This window comes from Pinus tabuliformis, chromosome 8 (assembly GCF_031772625.1).
Source record: "Pinus tabuliformis cultivar Carrire ecotype Pingquan chromosome 8, CPIR1, whole genome shotgun sequence".
Classification (NCBI taxonomy): Eukaryota; Viridiplantae; Streptophyta; class Pinopsida; order Pinales; family Pinaceae; genus Pinus; species Pinus tabuliformis.
This window is the reverse complement of record NC_142294.1, coordinates 1,915,517,166-1,915,537,242: the sequence shown is the minus strand read 5'-3', so window position 1 is coordinate 1,915,537,242 and position 20,077 is coordinate 1,915,517,166. Positions and strand designations below refer to the sequence as shown.

The 20,077-nt window shown below is 38.2% G+C and overlaps 1 protein-coding gene across 1 annotated transcript; it reads left to right on the top strand.

Moving 5' to 3' along the window:
• Positions 1-15,907: 15,907 nt before the first annotated feature.
• Positions 15,908-18,065, top strand: LOC149244134 (UDP-glycosyltransferase 91C1-like). Its single transcript, XM_089371438.1, has 2 exons — positions 15,908-17,349; positions 17,823-18,065. Exon 1 carries the CDS (start codon positions 15,908-15,910, stop codon positions 17,330-17,332), a length of 1,425 nt encoding a protein of 474 aa, XP_089227564.1. The 3' UTR covers positions 17,333-17,349; positions 17,823-18,065.
• Positions 18,066-20,077: the final 2,012 nt, after the last annotated feature.

Below are 20,077 nucleotides of genomic sequence, written 5' to 3'. Positions count from 1 at the left end.
CTTTCAATTCTAGGCTCCACCTTATGCGACTTAATCCTGGCCTCCCATCACGAACAAATCACATCCGTTGATCTTCTAGATCTAATGGTCAGTGTGCTTCAACACTTCACTTCTGTACTCTTCTCTTAATTTGAGTTTTTACGGTTAGGAGTTGCTGCGGCTCAAGGGCTTCTTCTCTCTCCTCCTTCCGCTAGTCTTCCTCTTGCTCATTGTTCATGGTCTGGAAGTGCTCCATATCTTTGGCAGCCTGATGTTGACAATCATCACGCATTTTACTAGAGGGTATAAAATCCCAATCGTGCCAAATATAGCTTTCCTTACATAGCACTCCTTCACTCCCCAAATGATCAGCTAACACGTTGGCTTTTCTTCGCACATGAACAAAGCTGATTGTTCTCAGGGTTTGCAAGTGGGAATGAATACGCTGAAAGACCTACGATAGCCTCCAATGCTTAGACACTTTTCCAGGTTCCGTTCCATTACACATTTTCTTGGCCGCATTAATTACCATTTCAGAGTCAGCTTCAGTGATGACATTATGTAAATTTGACTCCACTAGGATTTCCAGGAATTTCTCTAAGGCCATCAGCTCCACCATGTTATTGGTGGCAGTCCCCAAATGACTATGAAAGATATATATTTTATGCTCCCCTGCTCATCTCTTATGACACTACCAAATCCAACCATCCTTGGGTTTCCCTTAGAGGCCCCTTCTATATTTATTTTAAAAAAACCATGAGGAGGAGGCTACCAGATCTCTTTACCAGCAGTTTTTTGCTCACACCCTTGTCAGTGCCTTGGGGAACCAGAGAATGGAGACCCAATTGTAGCAATATGATAGCATCCTGGGCGATGGAGGGTCCTCAGGAATTTTCCACATTAGGTCTCTTACTATATCTTTGAGTTGCCGTAAAATTTGGGCAACAATGTTCTGGGTCGAGCCTGTTCTGTTCTTGAAAATCCTGCCATTACGTTCTTTCCAGACATCCTAGATAATAAAGCCTAGAACCAGAGTCCAAGCCTTGTTAATGATTTCATTACCTGAGAAGTCTTTCCTCCAATTCTTCAAAGTGTTGGTGATGTTAAGTCTGTCCCTGTCAGTTTGCCTAAATACTGAGGTCGCCCAATCCCACAAGGTTGAGGTGAAGGGACAGAGGTTTAGTAAATGTTCCATCGTCTCCTCCTGTAACATAGATGGCATTTGGATGGGCCAACAAAACTCATTTTTAGAAGATTCTCCCATGTGAGAATTTTCTTTTGGTGAACCAACCACATAAACAACTTGATTTTCATCCATTGCGAGTTCTGCCAAAGGCCATTCCACACCTCATCAAGGTTTGGATAATCAAAACCTAGGGCCATGTGTTTAGCCTCTTTGAGGTTAAATGCGCCTTCGGTGTTTCGACCCAATCTCAGTTGGTCATACAAGGATGGCACCAAAATCTTCCTCTGCTCCAGGTCAAGAGCAAGGGAATCTGCCTGGTCCTTCAAAGGACTCTCTTCACTATAACCAAGATCCTTCCACATTCTCCATTTACCATTGTCCCTTACTTGATCCCAGAAGTCACTTACCATAAGTAAACCTTTGTTGTCAGTGTCATTTTTGAGAGCGGTTAGTTCCTCTCTAAACAAATTTGGCTCCTGCTGCCAGTTATCCTCCCAAAACCGAGCAAGATTCCTAGCTCGGATATCCTAGAAACTATGCTACTGGACAATCACTCTATTCTCCCAAGCAAGGCTACAAATGTGGGAGCCATTGATGAGCCCAGACATTCAGACATGATCCCTCTCCTGCCAATTATTTGCATATTTCTGTTTCCAAAACTTGGTTCAAGGGGTTGTCGATTCCTTGAGCCATCTGCACCAAAGTTTGGCTCCTGAAACTCTGTTGAGGGTTTAAGGGTCATGAAGCCCCAAACCACCATGGGCCTTAGGTTTGCAGAGCTTGTCCCAAGCTACCAAAGCCCACTTCTTTTTCTCTTCCCCTTTGCCCCAAAGAAAATCTCGTTGAATACTCTTGATTTGTTGCATAACTCCTTTAGGAGCAGGAAGAGCTGAAAACATGAAAATGGGAATAGCCTGTAGGAAAGCCTTTGTAAGCACAAGACACCCTACCAAATTCAAAGACCTGCAGGTCCATTTCCTGACTTTGTCCTGAAGTTTATTAGTTACCATCTCCCACACTCCCTTGCTTAGAGGTTTGTCCATAAGAGGCATTCCAAGGTACTTGGAAGGTAACTGATCCCTTTGAAACCTGAGAATTCTGGTGAGGTTCCTCTGAATAGCAATGTCAGTGTTACAAAAGAAAACCTTTGATTTTTCAAGGCTTACCTATGTACCAGCGGCCAAAGCAAATTCCTTCAGGATTTGTTTGAAAGCTCTGGCTTCCTAGACTGTGGGAATGGCTTGCAGCATTATGTCATCCACAAATTGTTGATGAGTATAAGCATCACCATCCGGGGTAACTTTCAGCCCCTAGATTCTTCCTCCAACATTTTCCATTTTGATCGCTCTACTTAGCCCTTCCATCATGAGAACAAAGAGGAAGGGGGAGAGCGGATCCCCTTGTCTGAGACCCCTAGAAGGCATAAAGGTTCTAGAGGGAGAGTCGTTAAGCAGAATGGAGAAGCTAGCTATGGATACAAGGGACATAATCCATCTTCTCCAGTTGTGGTCGAAGCCATAAGCTCTTAGCACTGCCCTGATGTAAGACCAGCTTAGCTTATCATAAGCTTTCACTAGGTCAAGCTACATGATCATACCAACTTTCTTATTACTCTTAAGAGAGTGTACCACCTCATGAGCTTGTATGATGTTGTTGAGAATCTGTCTTCCTTCCACAAATCCAGTTTGCTCCTCTGAGACGAGAGCAGGAAGAAGGGGCTTGAGTCTATTAGCGATCACTTTGGAAATAATTTTGTACACCACATTACATAAGGCTATGGGTTTGAATCTATCCGGTGTCATAGCTTTTTCCTGCTTTGGAATCAAAGCTATGAAAGAGGCATTAAGAGCCTTCAAGACAGTTTTGGATCTTCTAGAGTCCTCCACAACATCAAGGATATCTTGTTTGATTGTTTTCCAGCAAGCTTTGAAGAAGTCCACATTGAAACCATCAGGGCCAAGAGCTTTCCCATTTTGCATCTCATTGATAACTTCACTGACCTCCTCTTCAGACACTGGCCTGTTAAGATTGTGGTTGTCTTCCCTGGTTACAAGCTTAGGAATGAACTTTGTGAAATTGTTAATGAACCAAGATCTGTCAACAAGAGGCTCATTTTCTACGCTAAAGAAGTGTTGAACTAGGATATATTCCATTTCTTTGTGAGAGACGAGCTCTTTCCCTTAAGAATCTTTAAGTTTTGAAATTTTGTTATGTGATCTGTGATCCAAGTTTGATCTATGAAAAAACTTCATGTTTCTTTCTCCTTCTCTAATCCACCAAACTCTCGATTTCTGTCTCCAAAAAATTTCCTCTTGCATGCACCAGTCTTCCCATTCATTTTGAAGAAAGTCAGCTTGAATTTTCCTTTCCTCGGTAAAACCTTATGTGATGATGATCTGATTAATCCCTTGGAGTTTTTGCTCAACTTCTTTTTTGGCTTTAAAAATATTACCAAACTCTTTTTCGTTCCAATATTCAAGTCTACATTTGATGTGTTTAAGTCTCTACTGTAACATGAACATTTTAGTGCCATGAATGAGCATATCTTCCATCCACCATTTATCGATATTGCTGGCGAAGTTAGGGTGAGAGAGACAGAAATTTTCAAACTTAAAAGGTTTGTTCCTTGGTGTACCCATAAAAGTACCTTCAAGCTGGACAGGCTAGTGGTCTGAGCCTCCGAAGGGAAGGATTAAAACTGACACATCAAGGCCTGTGAGAAGGAGGTCCTCTGAGATTATGAACCTATCTAGTTTAGAGGCGACTTCAGAAGCCCCTCCCCTCTTATTGTTCCAAGTAAAAGTATCATTTACTGTTTCAGTGTCCACTAGCCCCATGTTATTCATGAAGTTCTGGAAGGCAATGGAGTCTCTGCCTAATTTTTCGGTACCACCTTTTTTCTCTGTAAGAGATCTTATCATATTGAAATCCCTTGCCAAAATCCAGGCATATAAGGATATCTCTCTCTCAGCTTCTCAAGGGAGGCGAGAAGCTTAAATTTGTCTTCTAGTTTTTGAGGACCATAAATGATAGTGATCATGTAGATCTCCTTATCACCCAAAGGTTGAATCACCAGCGATTGATAGTTGCTAGAAGCTTCAACATCCAGGATTCCAAGTTTCTGAGGATCCCATAGCGTAATAATACCACTCGCCGAGTTGTCTGCTTTAACCTCTAGATACTCATACTCGATTAACCATTTGTTTTGTATCTCTCTGATCTTGTCCATCTAACATTTTGTTTCCTGAATAAAAACCATATCTGGTTTTTCTTCTTTTATTCTACTGCTAAGATTTCTCTATTTCCTTTTACTTCCTAGACCCCTAATGTTCCAAGTTGTAAGCTTCATTAAGAAAGGTTTGTAAAGGAGTAACTAGTAAGTTCCGTCATCTTACCTGAGTTGATCATAAGTTTCCCACATTCGGTCAGCAGCTCATTCTGTTTTTCTCTTCCTCTTTTCCTACCCGGGTTCTTGGAAGAATACATTAGTGTATCCTCCATCGTTTTCACCCCTCTATTCTCATGGCTATCATGGTTTCTTTTGACTCTAGAACCCTTCATTTGTGATCTCTAGAGGAAGAGCTGTTGAACCCTATTGAACTCCTCTTTTGGCAGAGAGTCTACCCCTTTAGTGATTCCCTGCTCCAGAAACTTTTCTAGATCTAAATTCGCCCTCTCTAGAATCTCCTACAGTTCATGGTCTTCCGTTCCAGCCTCACTTGGGGTCATCTCATGGTCCCTACTGAGCTCCATAATGCTCGACATAACATCCTTTTGTTTTTTGTTCTCTGGTATATCCTCCATATTGGCATCCCTTTCCTTCTCAGTGGGAATATTCTCTGATTCCTAGTTTGTCCCATTGTTTCAACTTCTTCTTCTAATATCTTGAAACTATTGTGGCTTGGTTGTCCGTCTTCATTAATTTTCTTTTTGTACCTCTTGCCTCCTTTCCCTTTACCCCCCCCCCGCTCCCCCGCCTTCGTAAAACCCTCAAGATCTTTGCCTGTAATGTCTTTCGTCTTGCTCTCTAGCTTGTTCAATGGGCAGTCCTTGTATAAGTGCCCGTGTTCATGACACTTACAACACATAAATGGGACATGTCCACCGCCTGCACCCATTCCTCGTCATACACCTCTAAAATGATTACATCCAGAAGTTCCCTAGATAAATCCATTTCCACACATATCCGTGTGAAGAAAGTGTATTTGCCTCTTAGAGTAGCATCTGAGATCTTTATATAATGCCCTAGCTTGTTGCCGATAGCCTTTAGAGACTCCGGCAACCAATAATCTAAAGGAAGGGAGTAGAGTCTTATCCATACCGGTACCGATGTGAAAGTTTCTCGTTCCGGGACAAAGTTCATCACCCATGGTCACATGTAAAGGCCTACAAAAGCATAAAAATAGGGTCCTCCCTCAAACACTCTGTCTTTATCCTCTAAACTTGTGAACACCATCGTGAAGAAGCCCTTGGACCCAAGGTGAATGTTCCTTTCCCCCTTCGATTTCAAGTGGTTCCTTATCCATGCTTGCAGAGCCTTCTCCATCGACCAAATCCCCATAAATTTGCAGATAATCACATATTCTGCCATGTGATCTCTGTGCACCTGTAGCGCGAGGTCACTTAAAACGACCCGAGGAATAGTGGTCGACTTGGGTTTACAGACCCCTGTTTTACTCATAGGAGCAACTTTCTGGCTACTAACTCTGTCCTCTTCTCCTTACTAGCTTCCTCATGATTCTCTTCCTGTCCATGAGGTCTGATATTTTCCAATTTTTCTGTATTCATAGCCTCTGTTGCCACCTCTGTTGGTTTCTTGAAGCTATGTGATCCAGTTCCCTTGCTTTTGTCCGCAACCACTTGACTATAGGAGGGAGATGAACTCCCTCCTTCGTGCCCCGCCATGGTGACCAGCGATAAAACCCTAACGCAAAACCCTAGTTCAGATCGATCCTCCAGCGCTCCCCGACCTCCCAAGGGATTCAATTGGTGTTAGTTGTATTGATATAAATCTATATTGATAATTTAACCTGATAATTAATTTAAACAATAAAATTGTAATTATAATTTTTTTATTAATTTAAACGATAATAATTTTATGAATTAATTTGAGTTATGAAATATTTTGAATATTTTTTGAGCTTATTGTTTCCATAAATATTGTAAAATAAATAAAGTCTTGAGTCAAACCTATAATTAATAAAAATCTTTGATACACTATTTAAAAAAAAAAAAAACAAAATAGAAATAAAATTCAAAAAACAAATTTAAATCACAAAATTGAATATAATAAAATATTTTTACTCCATAAAATTATAAACTTTTTTTATAAGGTTTTCTAATATTAAAAATAATAGTTTATTAAATAATGTTCTGAGAAATAAATATATTTTTTAAAATTTTATTTTTTTAATTTTTAATATATCAAATAATTATAAATTAGATTTCTTAATAATATTTAGAAAATAAAATTAAAAATATTTATTATAAACTATAGGAATTATTTCAAATATATATATAATTTTATTTATTAAAAACATAAAACAAAAATTGTGAAAAAATAATAGCTCAAATGATAATTAGTAAATTTAATTTCCTTTAGCTTCCGTGTCCAGAAAGATACTAATTTGACAAATTGACAATCATAATGAATAGTCAGTCCTAACTCAAATTAAAAAACCAAAATATAATTTGTTTACAGTGTCATAAGAATTTTATATATAAAAAATTATTGAAATTTATTTATTTTAAAAAATAAATTTTTATTCATTTAAAAAAAATATCCATTCACTACATTTATTTAAATAAAATTTGATAAAATTCATGATTTATTAATATAATAATTACATTTTTTCTTTTTTTAATTCTTCTATATATAAGTAACTCAGAAAATATTACTTTCTGATTAAAATATATTTGTATTTCAATTTTTATATATAATAATATTAACCATCTTATAAAACTGATCTTTTTAGACTTTTACGTTTTCAAAATTACAGTGAGCTCAGTAATCTCGTCTCCAAAATTTTTGAGCATAGAATAAAATCTTAAATCAAATTAAATAATTCATTTTTTTAGGTCTGATGGACTAAAGTTTAGTTTCAGTGCACGTTAACCACCACCACTACCATCATCAAAAATAATTATTTCATTTAAATTATTTTTATAAATTTAATATTAAATTGTTAATATGTATTTTTAATATATATATATTTTCGTTTATTTCTATTAGATATAAAAGGTCGATATAGTTTAAAAAAATTGCTCTTTTTGGAGATTTAACAAACAAGATTATTTTTCATTGTTTTAAATTCTAGCCAAAACCACCTAAGGCTCAATCGAGGGTGGCATAAAGACACAAGGGCCTGGTTAAACTATTGGGAGATCAACGAAAATGATGCATTGCAAAACATAAATAACATTAAAGATATTGTTACTTCTAAGTTCAAAGAAAAAATCTGGTGTGAGAAAGACTCGACTAAAAGAAAATTAAGTTATTATAAGAAAGTCATCAACCCCACCCTAGAAGATCAAAAGTATCTCTCTATTTTAACTAGCTCAAAGAAGAAAATTAATATAGCAAATATTAGAACGAATTCTCATGAGCTCCATAGTGAAACAGGTCGTTGGGCAGTTCCTACAACGCCATGGACGGAAAGGATCTGCCATATATGTGAGAATAGGAACATCGAGGATGAAAACCACTTCCTCTTAGAGTGCCCCACATATAACCACATTAGATCTCAGTTTCACAATCTTTATTACAATAGTGACCTTCCTAGCCTTTTACAATTTCAAAATTATAGTGAGCTCGGGAGGCTTCTCTCCAAGCTTTTTGAGCATAAGAATAAAATCTTAAATCAAAATAGATAACTTGTTTCTTTAGGTCCGATAGACCATTATTTGGTCTCAGTGGACGTTAACCACCATCATCATCATCACCATTTAATTTTAATTTTAATGTTAACAATTAATATTTTTTATGATGCGGGAGCATCTAACTCAAAAGGAAATTATTGTAAATAATAGACATAGGGGTCATGCATTTAGGCTTTTATTAGATATTCTCAAATAAAACTAGGAGAGCTTTTCGGCATAAAAGTGATGGATGTGGATCAGTAAAGGATAAGGATAGCTTTTCTATTTTAGAATAGGAAAAAGACAGAATAAAGCTAAAAGATGCTTTTCCATGTGTATGCATTGCATGTAGAGTTAGAGCTTTTAGTTGAGTGATTTTTTATCATGCTAAGTTTAATAAATTAGGGAGCCTCCAAGGCATTAGGCAGGGAGAGAGGAGTGTGAGGAGTGAGTGTGAGAAGTTCTCCTTGGAAGCCTTCGGGCAGTTTGTAAAAGGGCCATGGATCTGTATATCTGGCCATGAGTGGAAATCTCTTGTAAATGTTGTTTTATATATATATGAGTATGCTAATTCAGTTCTTTATGAGCATGATTGTCTTAATGAATTATGAGATATGATATTGTGCCTGTATCCACTGGTTGATTGGAAGGCGTGAAGGGCCTTTTTAATTCTCTGCTTAATTATTCGATTGTGCATTCTAAATTGAGTTCATTACCTTCAGATGAGAATCCTCTGTTTTGCGTAGGATGGTGGTAAATGCTAATAAAGGGAAAGTCTATTTGCTGTAGGTATTAAGAATCGAATCCGCTGCCTTTTATGTGATGATACTTCACCTTGATATTACAGTTACGCTGGCTGGTTTCTGAGGACATACCGAGTTGAAATCTTGCCACTTCTCGTTGAATGTAACGTTCTGTGAGCACCTGCACGAAGGGTTAAGGCTACGTCTCTTGAATTTCACAGCATTCGCAGGTTGGAATACGGAAATCTCCACAACGCAGAGGAAGGATCATGCAATGGGCTCCAACCATTGCAAAGGTTAAGGGTATATGCAACATAGTGTAGCCTCACGCGAAGGGCTATCGTGACAAACTGTTTGTTCTGTGGAAGCGTTCAAGTCTTTCAGTTTTGAAGGGAGTCGTAACGAAACCAGGACCGAGAGCCGACTTGGGAGCAATATACCCAGGACTGTGGACGAGAAGGAAGGAAACTCGTTGTTTATACTTACATATATACATATGTCTACCGAGACCAACATCGAAGGTGGATATGTTGGGTGGCGATTATAACATGGAGTTACGCTGATGGTTTTCTGAATACACCGACACAATATACAGTCAGCGCGTTAGTTCAAGAGCGGGAAGCTGCTCGTTGCATCAACCGGTGTTGAACAAGCGTGAAAATGATTACCAGGCACAGTTTTAATATGTGGGTGCCTTTGTTCATGGAGGATGTTTAAAAAAAAAAATTTGCATTGCAAACCCATATATGCAGGTTGCGACAAGGGAAAACTTCGAGCTGTTTTGTTCATAAATACTCCGAGCTATTTGTTGTTGAAGGAGTTGGTATGAGGTGTAAGCATGGAAGATAAAGGTAAGAGTGAAATCTTCAAGTGAATCTAGCCAATACATTTTAAGATTGTTTATGGGAATGTCTGAAGAGTTTCTAGATTCGAATTTTGGGATGAAAGTTTTTATGTGAATGTTGAGATGATGGTAGGGCCATATCTTTTGTTGAGTTATGAATTGCGTTTAATGCAAGCTTGGTTTTTATAAACGGAGGAATATATACATTGAATGCGCATGTTTAACAGTCAATTGAAGGTTCATTCTTTAGATGTTAATTACCAAGAATTGGATGTATAGCGGTGCATGAGGTAAAGATCCTGGGAGAGCGGCCTGGAGTGGCTGGGCTGCATCAGGTGGTATCAGAGTTAGAATGCTCAGCTGAAAATGTTTTTTGAAGTGTGTTTCTTTGAATTTGTGATGAATGATTTTTAAATTTGATATGCAAACTCCACAAGTGAACAGGATTGCAGAAGAAGACAGAAGACAAGATCATGCAAGGTCTTAAGAGGTGAGATAATTTTCTGATTTGAAATTTATGAATTGAAGTTTATGGTTGCAGAGAAGTGGCAGTGAACCTGAAGAATCCAATAAGGAATTGGATAAAGAGGACAACTGAAGTGTTCTCAGGAGAGAGAAGGAGATTGCAGAAGCTTAGAGGGAGCAAAGGTGTTGCTCAGGAGAAGGTTCCAGATAAAGGACCGTGCTTACCAAAAGACTAAGTAAGGAGAACTTAGTGAGGTAAGATTGCAGCTAGGAGGACTAGCTGTTGCAGAGGCTTGTTGCAAAGAAGATCAACAGAGGTTGAAGAAAGTTGCAGATGAGAGAAGCCTACAGGAGCAGTGGAGAATGCTCGAAAGGTTCCAGCAGAGGACCAATGATTACCAAAAGACCAGATCCGGAGGGAAGGATTGGTGAGGTAAGTGGCAGCAAGAGAGCTTGCTGTGGTAGAAGCTTCATGCAACTCATAGGTGAGGAACTCATGGCGAAGGAGAAGATGACTACTGATAGTCATAGCAGAGGTTCAGGAAAAAGCCACTGTAGAGGACATAAGAAAGAGGATGCCAAGGTAAATGGCAAGAAGACAAGTCCAAAGGAAGTTGAAGTGGAAGAATACATTTGTGAACCAGAACAAGGAGAATTTCTGGGAGATAGTGAAGATGAAGGCTTGAAGACTGAAACTTCAAGTAAGACCAAAGGGTCATATGGTTTTAAATCTGACAATTTGTGGATGTTTGCAGGTGGAAGAAAAAGAAATGGGATGACTGCAGGAGTTCGAGAAAGAGAGATTGCAGTAATGAAGGTACAATTGCAGGTACTGGAAGAATGGTTGCAAGAACAGAAGGATCAAAATAGAAAATGGATCTTTCCACTGAAGGGAAAGAGAGTGATTTGGCGACAGTTGCAGAGGAAGTTGAAGCAAATTATGATTGCCTTGTTGAAAAAGGGACTTAGAGTTCTTGCACCAGAGTTGAAGTTTGAAATTCCCACATGCAGAGATATTAAGAGAAAAATGTTGAAGGAAGCAGTCAAGACTGAAAAGTCTTGTGATTTAAAAACTAATAAGTTGTGCATGTTTGCAGGTACAGAACAGGGAGATAAACAAGCTTTAGAGTTTGTGCAAGAAGAGTTGAACCTGAAGGATGTTCAGATCAATGCTGAGGTAGCAAGATTACAGGAGGAATGAAAACAGAGAAAAAGATCATTGATGAATTCTTGAGTTATTGGGCAAATCCAGATCACATGGATAATGTAAAACCATGTATTTTTGTAGCTGACAATTGTGGTGTGATGACAGGTTTTACTCAGGAGGATGTGCAACCTTGTGCAACTGTTATAGAACAAGAGGAAGTTCGTATGAATACAAGTGATGATTAGATGCTTCAGCAATGCTACAGAGAAATTGCATTGTTGGAATATTGGTTGGAGAATCCAAATTATGACAAGGAGATTGCAGCAGATGAAAGAGTCCAGTACAGTGAACGAGAGCAGGAAGACATCCTGGAGATAGATGATAAGAAGGCGAGACTAGCTGACAGTCTCATGGTGAATGTGAATCAGCATACTGATGTGCTCACAGAGAAGCTGGGAAGAAACTCAGAGCAGCATACTGAAGTGTTGCGAGAGAAAGCTGAGGAAAAAGTTGCAGATGAAATTGCAGGTGACAAGCAACTGAATGTTGTAGAGGGACAGGAAGTTTGGGAGGCAGCAGCATTCATAGAAACAGCTAGAGCAACATGTGGAGCGACACTAGCAGCAAAAGAGGCACTGATGCCTTATATTTTTTATTCTAACAATTGTTTTGTGAGTACAGGTCTTACTGAAGAAGCTGGAGAAAATCTGCTAGACAAAGAAATTGAAATGATGAGGCGGATGATGATGAAGGAATTCCGGAAGAGACCAGCAGCAGTGAAACAAAAGAGAAGCAGCAAGAGGAAGACAACAGAAGATTGCAAGAGTACAGCTAGTGGAGCAAAGCAGCATAAAATATGGAGACCTAGAGAAAAAAAAACACAAGCAGCGGTAAATGCAAAGTTACAGTACAAGATATGGGATCCAGGCAAACATGGAGTTGAACACATAATCAGGAGATCATGAATTTTTTCTACCTTGGGAGTATGATGCGGGAGCATCTAACTCAAAAGGAAATTATTGTAAATATTAGACATAGGGGTCATGCATTTAGGCTTTTATTAGATATTCTCAAATAAAACTAGGAGAGATTTTCAGCATAAAAGTGATGGATGTGGATCAGTAAAGGATAAGGATAGCTTTTCTATTTTAGAATAGGAAAAAGACAGAATAAAGCTAAAAGATGCTTTTCCATGTGTATGCATTGCATGTAGAGTTAGAGCTTTTAGTTGATTGATTTTTTATCATGCTAAGTTTAATAAATTATAGAGCCTCCAAGGCATTAGGGAGGGAGAGAGAAGGGTGAGGAGTGAGTGTGAGAATTTCTCTTTGGAAGCCTTTGGGCAGTTTGTAAAAGGCCCATGGATCTGTATATCTGGGCATGAGTAGAACTTTTGTAAATGCTTGGTTTATGTATATATGGATATGTTGAATTCAGTTATGAATGAGCATGATTGTCTTAATGAACTATGAGATATGATATTGTGCCTGTATCCACTGGTTGATTGGAAGGCGTGAAGGGCCTTTTTAATTCTCTGCTTAATTATTCGATTGTGCATTCTCAATTGAGTTCATTACCTTCAGATGAGAATCCTCTGTTTTGCGTAGGATGGTGGTAAATGCTAATAAAGGGAAAGTCTATTTGCTGTAGGTATGGATGGTGGTAAATGCTAATAAAGGGAAAGTCTATTTGCTGTAGGTATTAATTATCGAATCCGCTGCCTTTTATGTGATGATACTTCACCTTGATATTACAGTTACGCTGGCGGGTTTCTGAGGACATACCGAGTTGAAATCTTGCCACTTCTCGTTGAATGTAAAGTTCTGTGAGCGCCTGCACGAAGGGTTAAGGCTACGTCTCTTGAATTCACAGCATTCGCAGGTTGGAATACGGAAATCTCCACAACGCAGAGGAAGGATCATGCAATGGGCTCCAACCATTGCAAAGGTTAAGGGTATATGCAACGTAGTGTAGCCTCACGCGAAGGGCTATCGTGACAAACTGTTTGTTCTGTGGAAGCGTTCAAGTCTTTCAGTTTTGAAGGGAGTCGTAACGAAACCAGGACCGAGAGCCGACTTGGGAGCAATATACCCAGGACTGTGGACGAGAAGGAAGGAAACTCGTTGTTTATACTTACATATATACATATGTCTACCGAGACCAACATCGAAGGTGGATATGTTGGGTGGCGATTATAACATGGAGTTACGCTGATGGTTTTCTGAATACACCGACACAATATACAGTCAGCGCGTTAGTTCAAGAGCGGGAAGCTGCTCGTTGCATCAACCGGTGTTGAACAAGCGTGAAAATGATTACCAGGCACAGTTTTAATATGTGGGGGCCTTTGTTCATGGAGGTTGTTTAAAAAAAAAAATCCGCATTGCAAACCCATATATGCAGGTTGCGACAAGGGAAAACTTCGAGCTGTTTTGTTCATAAATACTCCTAGCTATTTGTTGTTGAAGGAGTTGGTATGAGGCATAAGCATGGAAGATAAAGGTAAGAGTGAAATCTTCAAGTGAATCCAGCCAATACATTTTAAGATTGTTTATGGGAATGTCTTAAGAGTTTCTAGATTCGAATTTTGGGATGAAAGTTTTTATGTGAATGTTGAGATGATGGTAGGGCCATATCTTTTGTTGAATTATGAATTGGGTTTAATGCAAGCTTGGTTTTTATAAACGGAGGGATATATACATTGAATGCGCATGTTTAACAGTCAATTGAAGGTTCATTCTTCAGATGTTAATTACCAAGAATTGGATGTATAGCGGTGCATGAGGTAAAGATCCTGGAAGAGCAGCCTGGAGTGGCTGGGCTGCATCATTTTATTAATTAATAATAAAAATTTAAAATAAATAATTTAATTTTTTAATCATATTTTTAAATTATAATAACGTAAATTTTTTTATTTTTAATATATATCAATATTTATCCGCTTTTTAATTTTTTGCTATGAACTTTATAATCATGGTTATAAAGAGAAAAAACACAATGAAAAAATATTAAAATGCTAAGGAACATTATTGTTATATTATAAAATATTGTGTAAAACCAATGGTTTAAATCCCATATTTAATTCTAAGTTGGAAAAGATCATAACAACAAAAGTAATATCAGCACCATACAAATCACTAACTTATTGTCTTTCACGGTGACCATTGAATATTACTTTATTTTTATTCAATGAACCCGATAACCTAAACTGTGCCATTTAATATCACTTTATTCTTATTTCAAGAAAAAGATAGCCTAAACAGTTACATCGATAATGGCATATGCATATGGAGGCATTATTAGGTGTTGATGTGACCTTGGATGACAATTGCGCAGAGAGCTCTTATTTAAAATGCCCGGTTCTCTCTTCGTTTATGAACTACTAGGTGTTGATGTGACCTTGGATGACAATTGCGCAGAGAGCTCTTATTTAAAATGCCCGGTTATCTCTTCGTTTATGAACTTTTTTGGGAAAGAAAGGGGATTTAAGGTATTTTTTTAAGTAATTTTGTATAGAGATTTTTATTGAGTCAAAAAGTTTATTTTACAATCTAATAAGAAAACATGTGTAAATATGTGGTGTTTTTAAAAAATAATTTTAGTTAATATTAATCAAAAAATTAGGTAATCTTATAAATAAATAACTAAAAAAAATAGAGAAGCATATTTTACAATCAAATATAAGGGACATAAAAAATAATAAAAATAATTTTGGTTAATGTTAACCAAAACAAAAAACAAAAATTAGGTAATCATATAAATAAATAATTAAAAATAGTGGAGAGGCACATTCTACAATCAAATATAAGGGACATGTGTAAGTGTGTCACATTCTCAAAAAATAATAAAAATAATTTTTACTAATGTCAACTAAAACAACAAAAAAAAATAAAAATTAAATAATCATATAAATAAACAATTAAAAATGGACTAGAGACTCATTTTAAGTTCATTTTACAATCCATTATTTCACTTTTATTTTACTTGGTTCTTTGATATTTCACTTTCACTTTTCAAGTAATAAATAAAATATTTCCATGTCTATCTTAAATAAAATAATTTTATATAACTTTAAAGAGATAAAGTAATTAAAATATATATATATATATTTCTCTTATAAATATCTCAATATAGATTTTAAATAAATTGTTTGAATATCTATATTAACTAATATATTTCAGTATGAACTCTCTCTACTATTATGTGTGTATTAATGTTTAATGTAAAATATTTCAATTTTAGAAAAGAAAAAATAATTAAAAATAAAATAATGTAGTTATGCTGTAAAACTGCCTCTGCTTGGCTAAGAGCTCGTCTTCCTCGAACGTAAGAAAACAGGTTAACGGCCCAAGACCCAAAGGCATCTGGCAGGAGTGAAAGCCTGCTCCCTTACGAACCACGAGCGGGTTATTCCAGGTGGCCTGGTTCCAGGTGGCCTGGTTTTCCTTGATAACAGTGATGAGTCAAACCGACATTCGCGGATAGCATCCAGAGATGGCGCTCCTCACTGTTGGTTTGACATTTGAGTTTGATAGGTTTTGGGACCTTCACAAAAAAAAGAAAAGAAAAAAAATATGTAACTCATTCAATTTTTAATCTACAATGATAAAATATTAAAAAAGGAAAGAAAAAAGAAAAAGACAATATAAACTATAAATCTTAAATTTCTTGACGATTACAGCACGATGGCCAGCGAGAATAGTAGGAAGCAGCTTCATTTTCTGCTCTTCCCATGGCTGGCGCTAGGCCACATAAATCCATTCGTAGAGCTCTCCAAGGGTCTCGCCATGAATGGCCACACCGTTTCCTTCCTCTCCACTCCCGTTAACATTTCCAGAATCAAGCGTTCGTTAACGACCCAGGACTGGCCAGGCCGGATCGATCTATTGGAAATGTCCTTACCGCCGACAGAGGGCCTGACTCCGGGCGCGGAATGCACCGCCGATGTCCCAAACGAAATGGCAGCTCCGCTCAAGAATGCCATGGACAGCATGGAGAAGCCGTTCCGAAGCCTTCTCGGGCAACTCTCGCCCGACTATGTCGTCCACGACTTCTCGCAGTTTTGGACGCAGAGCGTCGCTGCTGAGATGGGCGTTCCGTCAGTTTTTTTCATAGTCTTCTCCCCAGCCACCTGCGCTCATGCCTTCCACCCAGCTAAATTGCGAAAACCAGGAATAACTGTTGAGGAGGTGGCTGCTCCGCCCCGTGGTTTCCCATCTTCTGCTATCTCGTTCAGCCTGTACGAAGCGCGGGGTGAATTGCCTGCGTACAGAGAAGTACCTGGGCAACTCTCTCCAGCGTTTCGGCTGGCTAGATGCCTTGAAGGATGCCTGGCAGTGGCTGTGAAATCGTCGTTTGAAGACGAAGAGAAGTATATTCGTTATTTCCAGGACGTCACCAGTGTCCCGGTGCTTTCTGTCGGCCCACTTATGCCAGTCCTTCAGCCCGTTGCCAGCGGCAGCAAGGGCTCGTATCTGATGGAATGGCTGGACCAGCAGAGGGAAGCGTCCGTCGTGTTTGTGTCGTTCGGCAGCGAGACGTTTCTGTCGAGAGAACAAGTCCGCGAGCTGGCGCTGGGGTTGGAAGCGAGCGGTCTGATGTTTCTGTGGTCTCTGCGTTCTCCAGAGGCCGACCCGTTGGGGCTCCTTCCTGAGGGATTCCAGACTCGAACTCGGGACATGGGGATTATCACTGGGGAATGGGTGCCGCAGCTGCGGATCGTCTCGCACCCGGCAGTAGGCGGGTATCTGTGCCACGCCGGCTGGAGTTCCGCCATGGAGGCGCTGAGCTTTGGACTGCCCCTCATACTTGTGCCCATTAAGTTTGATCAGTTTTTGAACGCGCGGCAAATAGCGGCGGAATTGAAAGCCGGGATTGAGATCGAAAGGGAAGACGATGGCTCTTTTCTAAAGGAAAATGTCTGCGAGACTGTGAGAATGGTTATGGTGGGGGAGGAGGGGAAACATTTGAGATTGAAGGCGGCAGAGGTCCGTGACATTCTAGTGGGCAATAATGGGCGCCAGCAGAGCTACATCGATGACTTTGTTCAACGGATCGAACAGTTACGAGGAAAGAAAAATATGGAAGCGGCCGAAAAGATTAGGCACTGAGATGTATTGATACCTGGGTAAGTGAGTTGTTTTTTTTAATCAAAGTAAATTTGATAATATTGGTCAATAATTTGGAGGAAGTCCAAAATCAAATCCGCACAGGATTAAAATTCTCTGGTTTATTTAAAATAAAATTAATAATAATGTGAATTATATGTTAATTTGGGCCAGATCAAGATCAAACCTTTCGAATTATTTATTGAGAAACTTTTCTTTTAAACTCGACAACTCAACCTGGCAAATCAGGGATGTGGCTGGAAAGCTTGACTGTTTTTGGAAGACCCTCTCTTTTTCGAAATGTTAGAGTGTTGGGTATTCTTTACATTCACAGGCGAAGATCCTATAACTTGTAATATAAAGATTTCTCTCTTACCTGAAATATCCAAGTAGAGGCTTGATGTTATTATAGTTGTACAACTACTCGTCATTGATCTTTTCTAAAAGAGAAATCTAAACCTTTTAGTAGAATTTTTTCTTCGTTGTGCACCAGATGATTTTGAAGGCGAATGACATAGGTTGCAGCTGTGAACTTAGTATTGCTGTAGGGTTCGTAGGCAGTTACTAGTGGTTCTTTGAACCTTTCTTTTTGCTCCGGACTTTTCGGTTTCTCCAAAAATGTTCTTGCTGACAAAAGAAAATGATGCTGAAACAGAGAACCATTATTGATATTGTTATTAGTCCCCGCCGTGCATTGCTGTAGGGTTCGTAGGCAGTTACTAGTGGTTCTTTGAACCTTTCTTTTTGCTCCGGACCTTTTGGTTTCTCCAAAATGTTTTTGCTGAAAAAACCAAAAGAAATGATGTTGAAACAGATAACCATTATTAATATTGTTATTTGTGGTTTCAGCAAGCACGACGAGACTATAATAATTGAAATAGAATTGTTTTTAGTGTGATTTTTTGGATTTTTTGAGTTTGAATTCGGTTCGAAAAATTTCAGGTGAAATCTTGATTTGTGTTATTTAAACTCATTTTTTGATTGTATATATAGATTCGACAACCTGAAAAACCTCTAGGGCACTTCAATTGTGCAGGAATTACTTATCAAACTTGTGATTTCAATAAATTCTTGCCGGATTTTAGAGAAATTAGACCAGAAAAACCCACCAACAAAGCTTCCAAAAAATTTGAGGTGAAATCTTTATTTGTGTTATTTGAACTCATTTTTTCACTGTATATATAGATTCGACGCAGTGAAAAACCTCTAGTGAACTTCAATTGTGCATGATTGGAGGAGGTAAGTTGAAGGAAAGCCTCTCCAAGTTGGATGCCATTGTTGATAGGTCAACGCCCAAGATCGTCATTTTGATAAGAGGTTTGCTGAGAGCAGCCCAATGTTGGAGGAGAGTTGTTGTTGAAATTTTTTCTTTTGAAGCTCCTTGGCATGCATTGTCATGTGCGTGCAAAGTCTTCCAGTGGGGAGGCAAACAACAAGAGGCATGCGTTGCTTCAAACCAAAAGATCAGTTCAATTTTTTTTTATGCTCTTTCAAACTTGAAAGGGTCATTTGAGTTTTAGGTTTATGCAAACAACTTCACCATATTATTTCATTCAGATGATTTCCATGGTGTAAAGATTAACTTGCAGCGACCCATGCAATTTCATTAGATGGATGCTTGTAAAAAATTTCACTTGGTTCGAAGGTAGAAAAGAGGTATAAGAAACAAGTTCATTATTATGCCTTTTAGGCCTATTGGTTATGTAACTATTGTATTCAAGCGTCATTATGTTTTACATGAAAGTTATGTTCAAAAAATTTCATACTTTGAAGATGTATAATCGGGCTTGCGTCAAGAAAACCAAGTAGTGAAATTTGTCATCTATTTGCATTATATTTTGTTATGACATCGTGGTAAGGAGGATGTTACTTTTGATGGCGACATGGAAAAAATCATGAGTTTCTATGAACGACTGAAAATGGTGCAACAAACAGTGCAAGATCAGCTTGAAAGGGGCAAAGACAAGTACAGGTATAGAATAGGGTCCTCAAGGCAAGTGAATGTTGATTTCCTTAGAGAGGAGCTCAAGGGAAAAAATTCGTAAAAATCCAATTGGATCAAGCTTGGAAAGGTGAGGGAGTTGTACCCTCATCTACTTGTCAGATAATAGTATCTTTTGGGGTCCAAAAGGCTTCTAGTGGGGAGGAATGATCAAGTGCTTAGTATTTAGCTCAAAATTAAAATTTCTCATATTCGCTCAAAAACTATATGTTTGCATTCGTCTTGTCAAGATGATCGAAACACAATTCGTTTCGTCGAAAACATAGTTCGGATGAAGGAGAAAAGACCTGTTTTTCGTTTTCCTAAACAGCTAAAAAAATTGCAGATTGGGATAGAATGATGACATGGCAGTGCAATCAGCAGTCTAGTCAGCAAGGAGAATCTTATTTAGTTTTCGCCCAATGGGGCTATGACAAGTGTCACCTCCGATTCGCCAGTTTGGGTCAAGGAAGGTGAAATTGCATAGTTGGCTCCGAGGTGGAATTTGAATTTGTTTTTATTTAAACATTATTATACAGACTTATTATTTATATTATATAGTTTTTAACTATATATATATATATATATATATATATATATATATCTTAGACATTAATTATTAACTCCAAAGTCTGAATATTCCAAAGTTCGCATATAACCAAAGTTTGAATTTCATATGGCATAAATATATATTGGTAAAAATATATGGGTTGGGCGGAGATGGGTTTGAACCCGTAACCTTCCCCACCCAAATTCCATGCCTTACT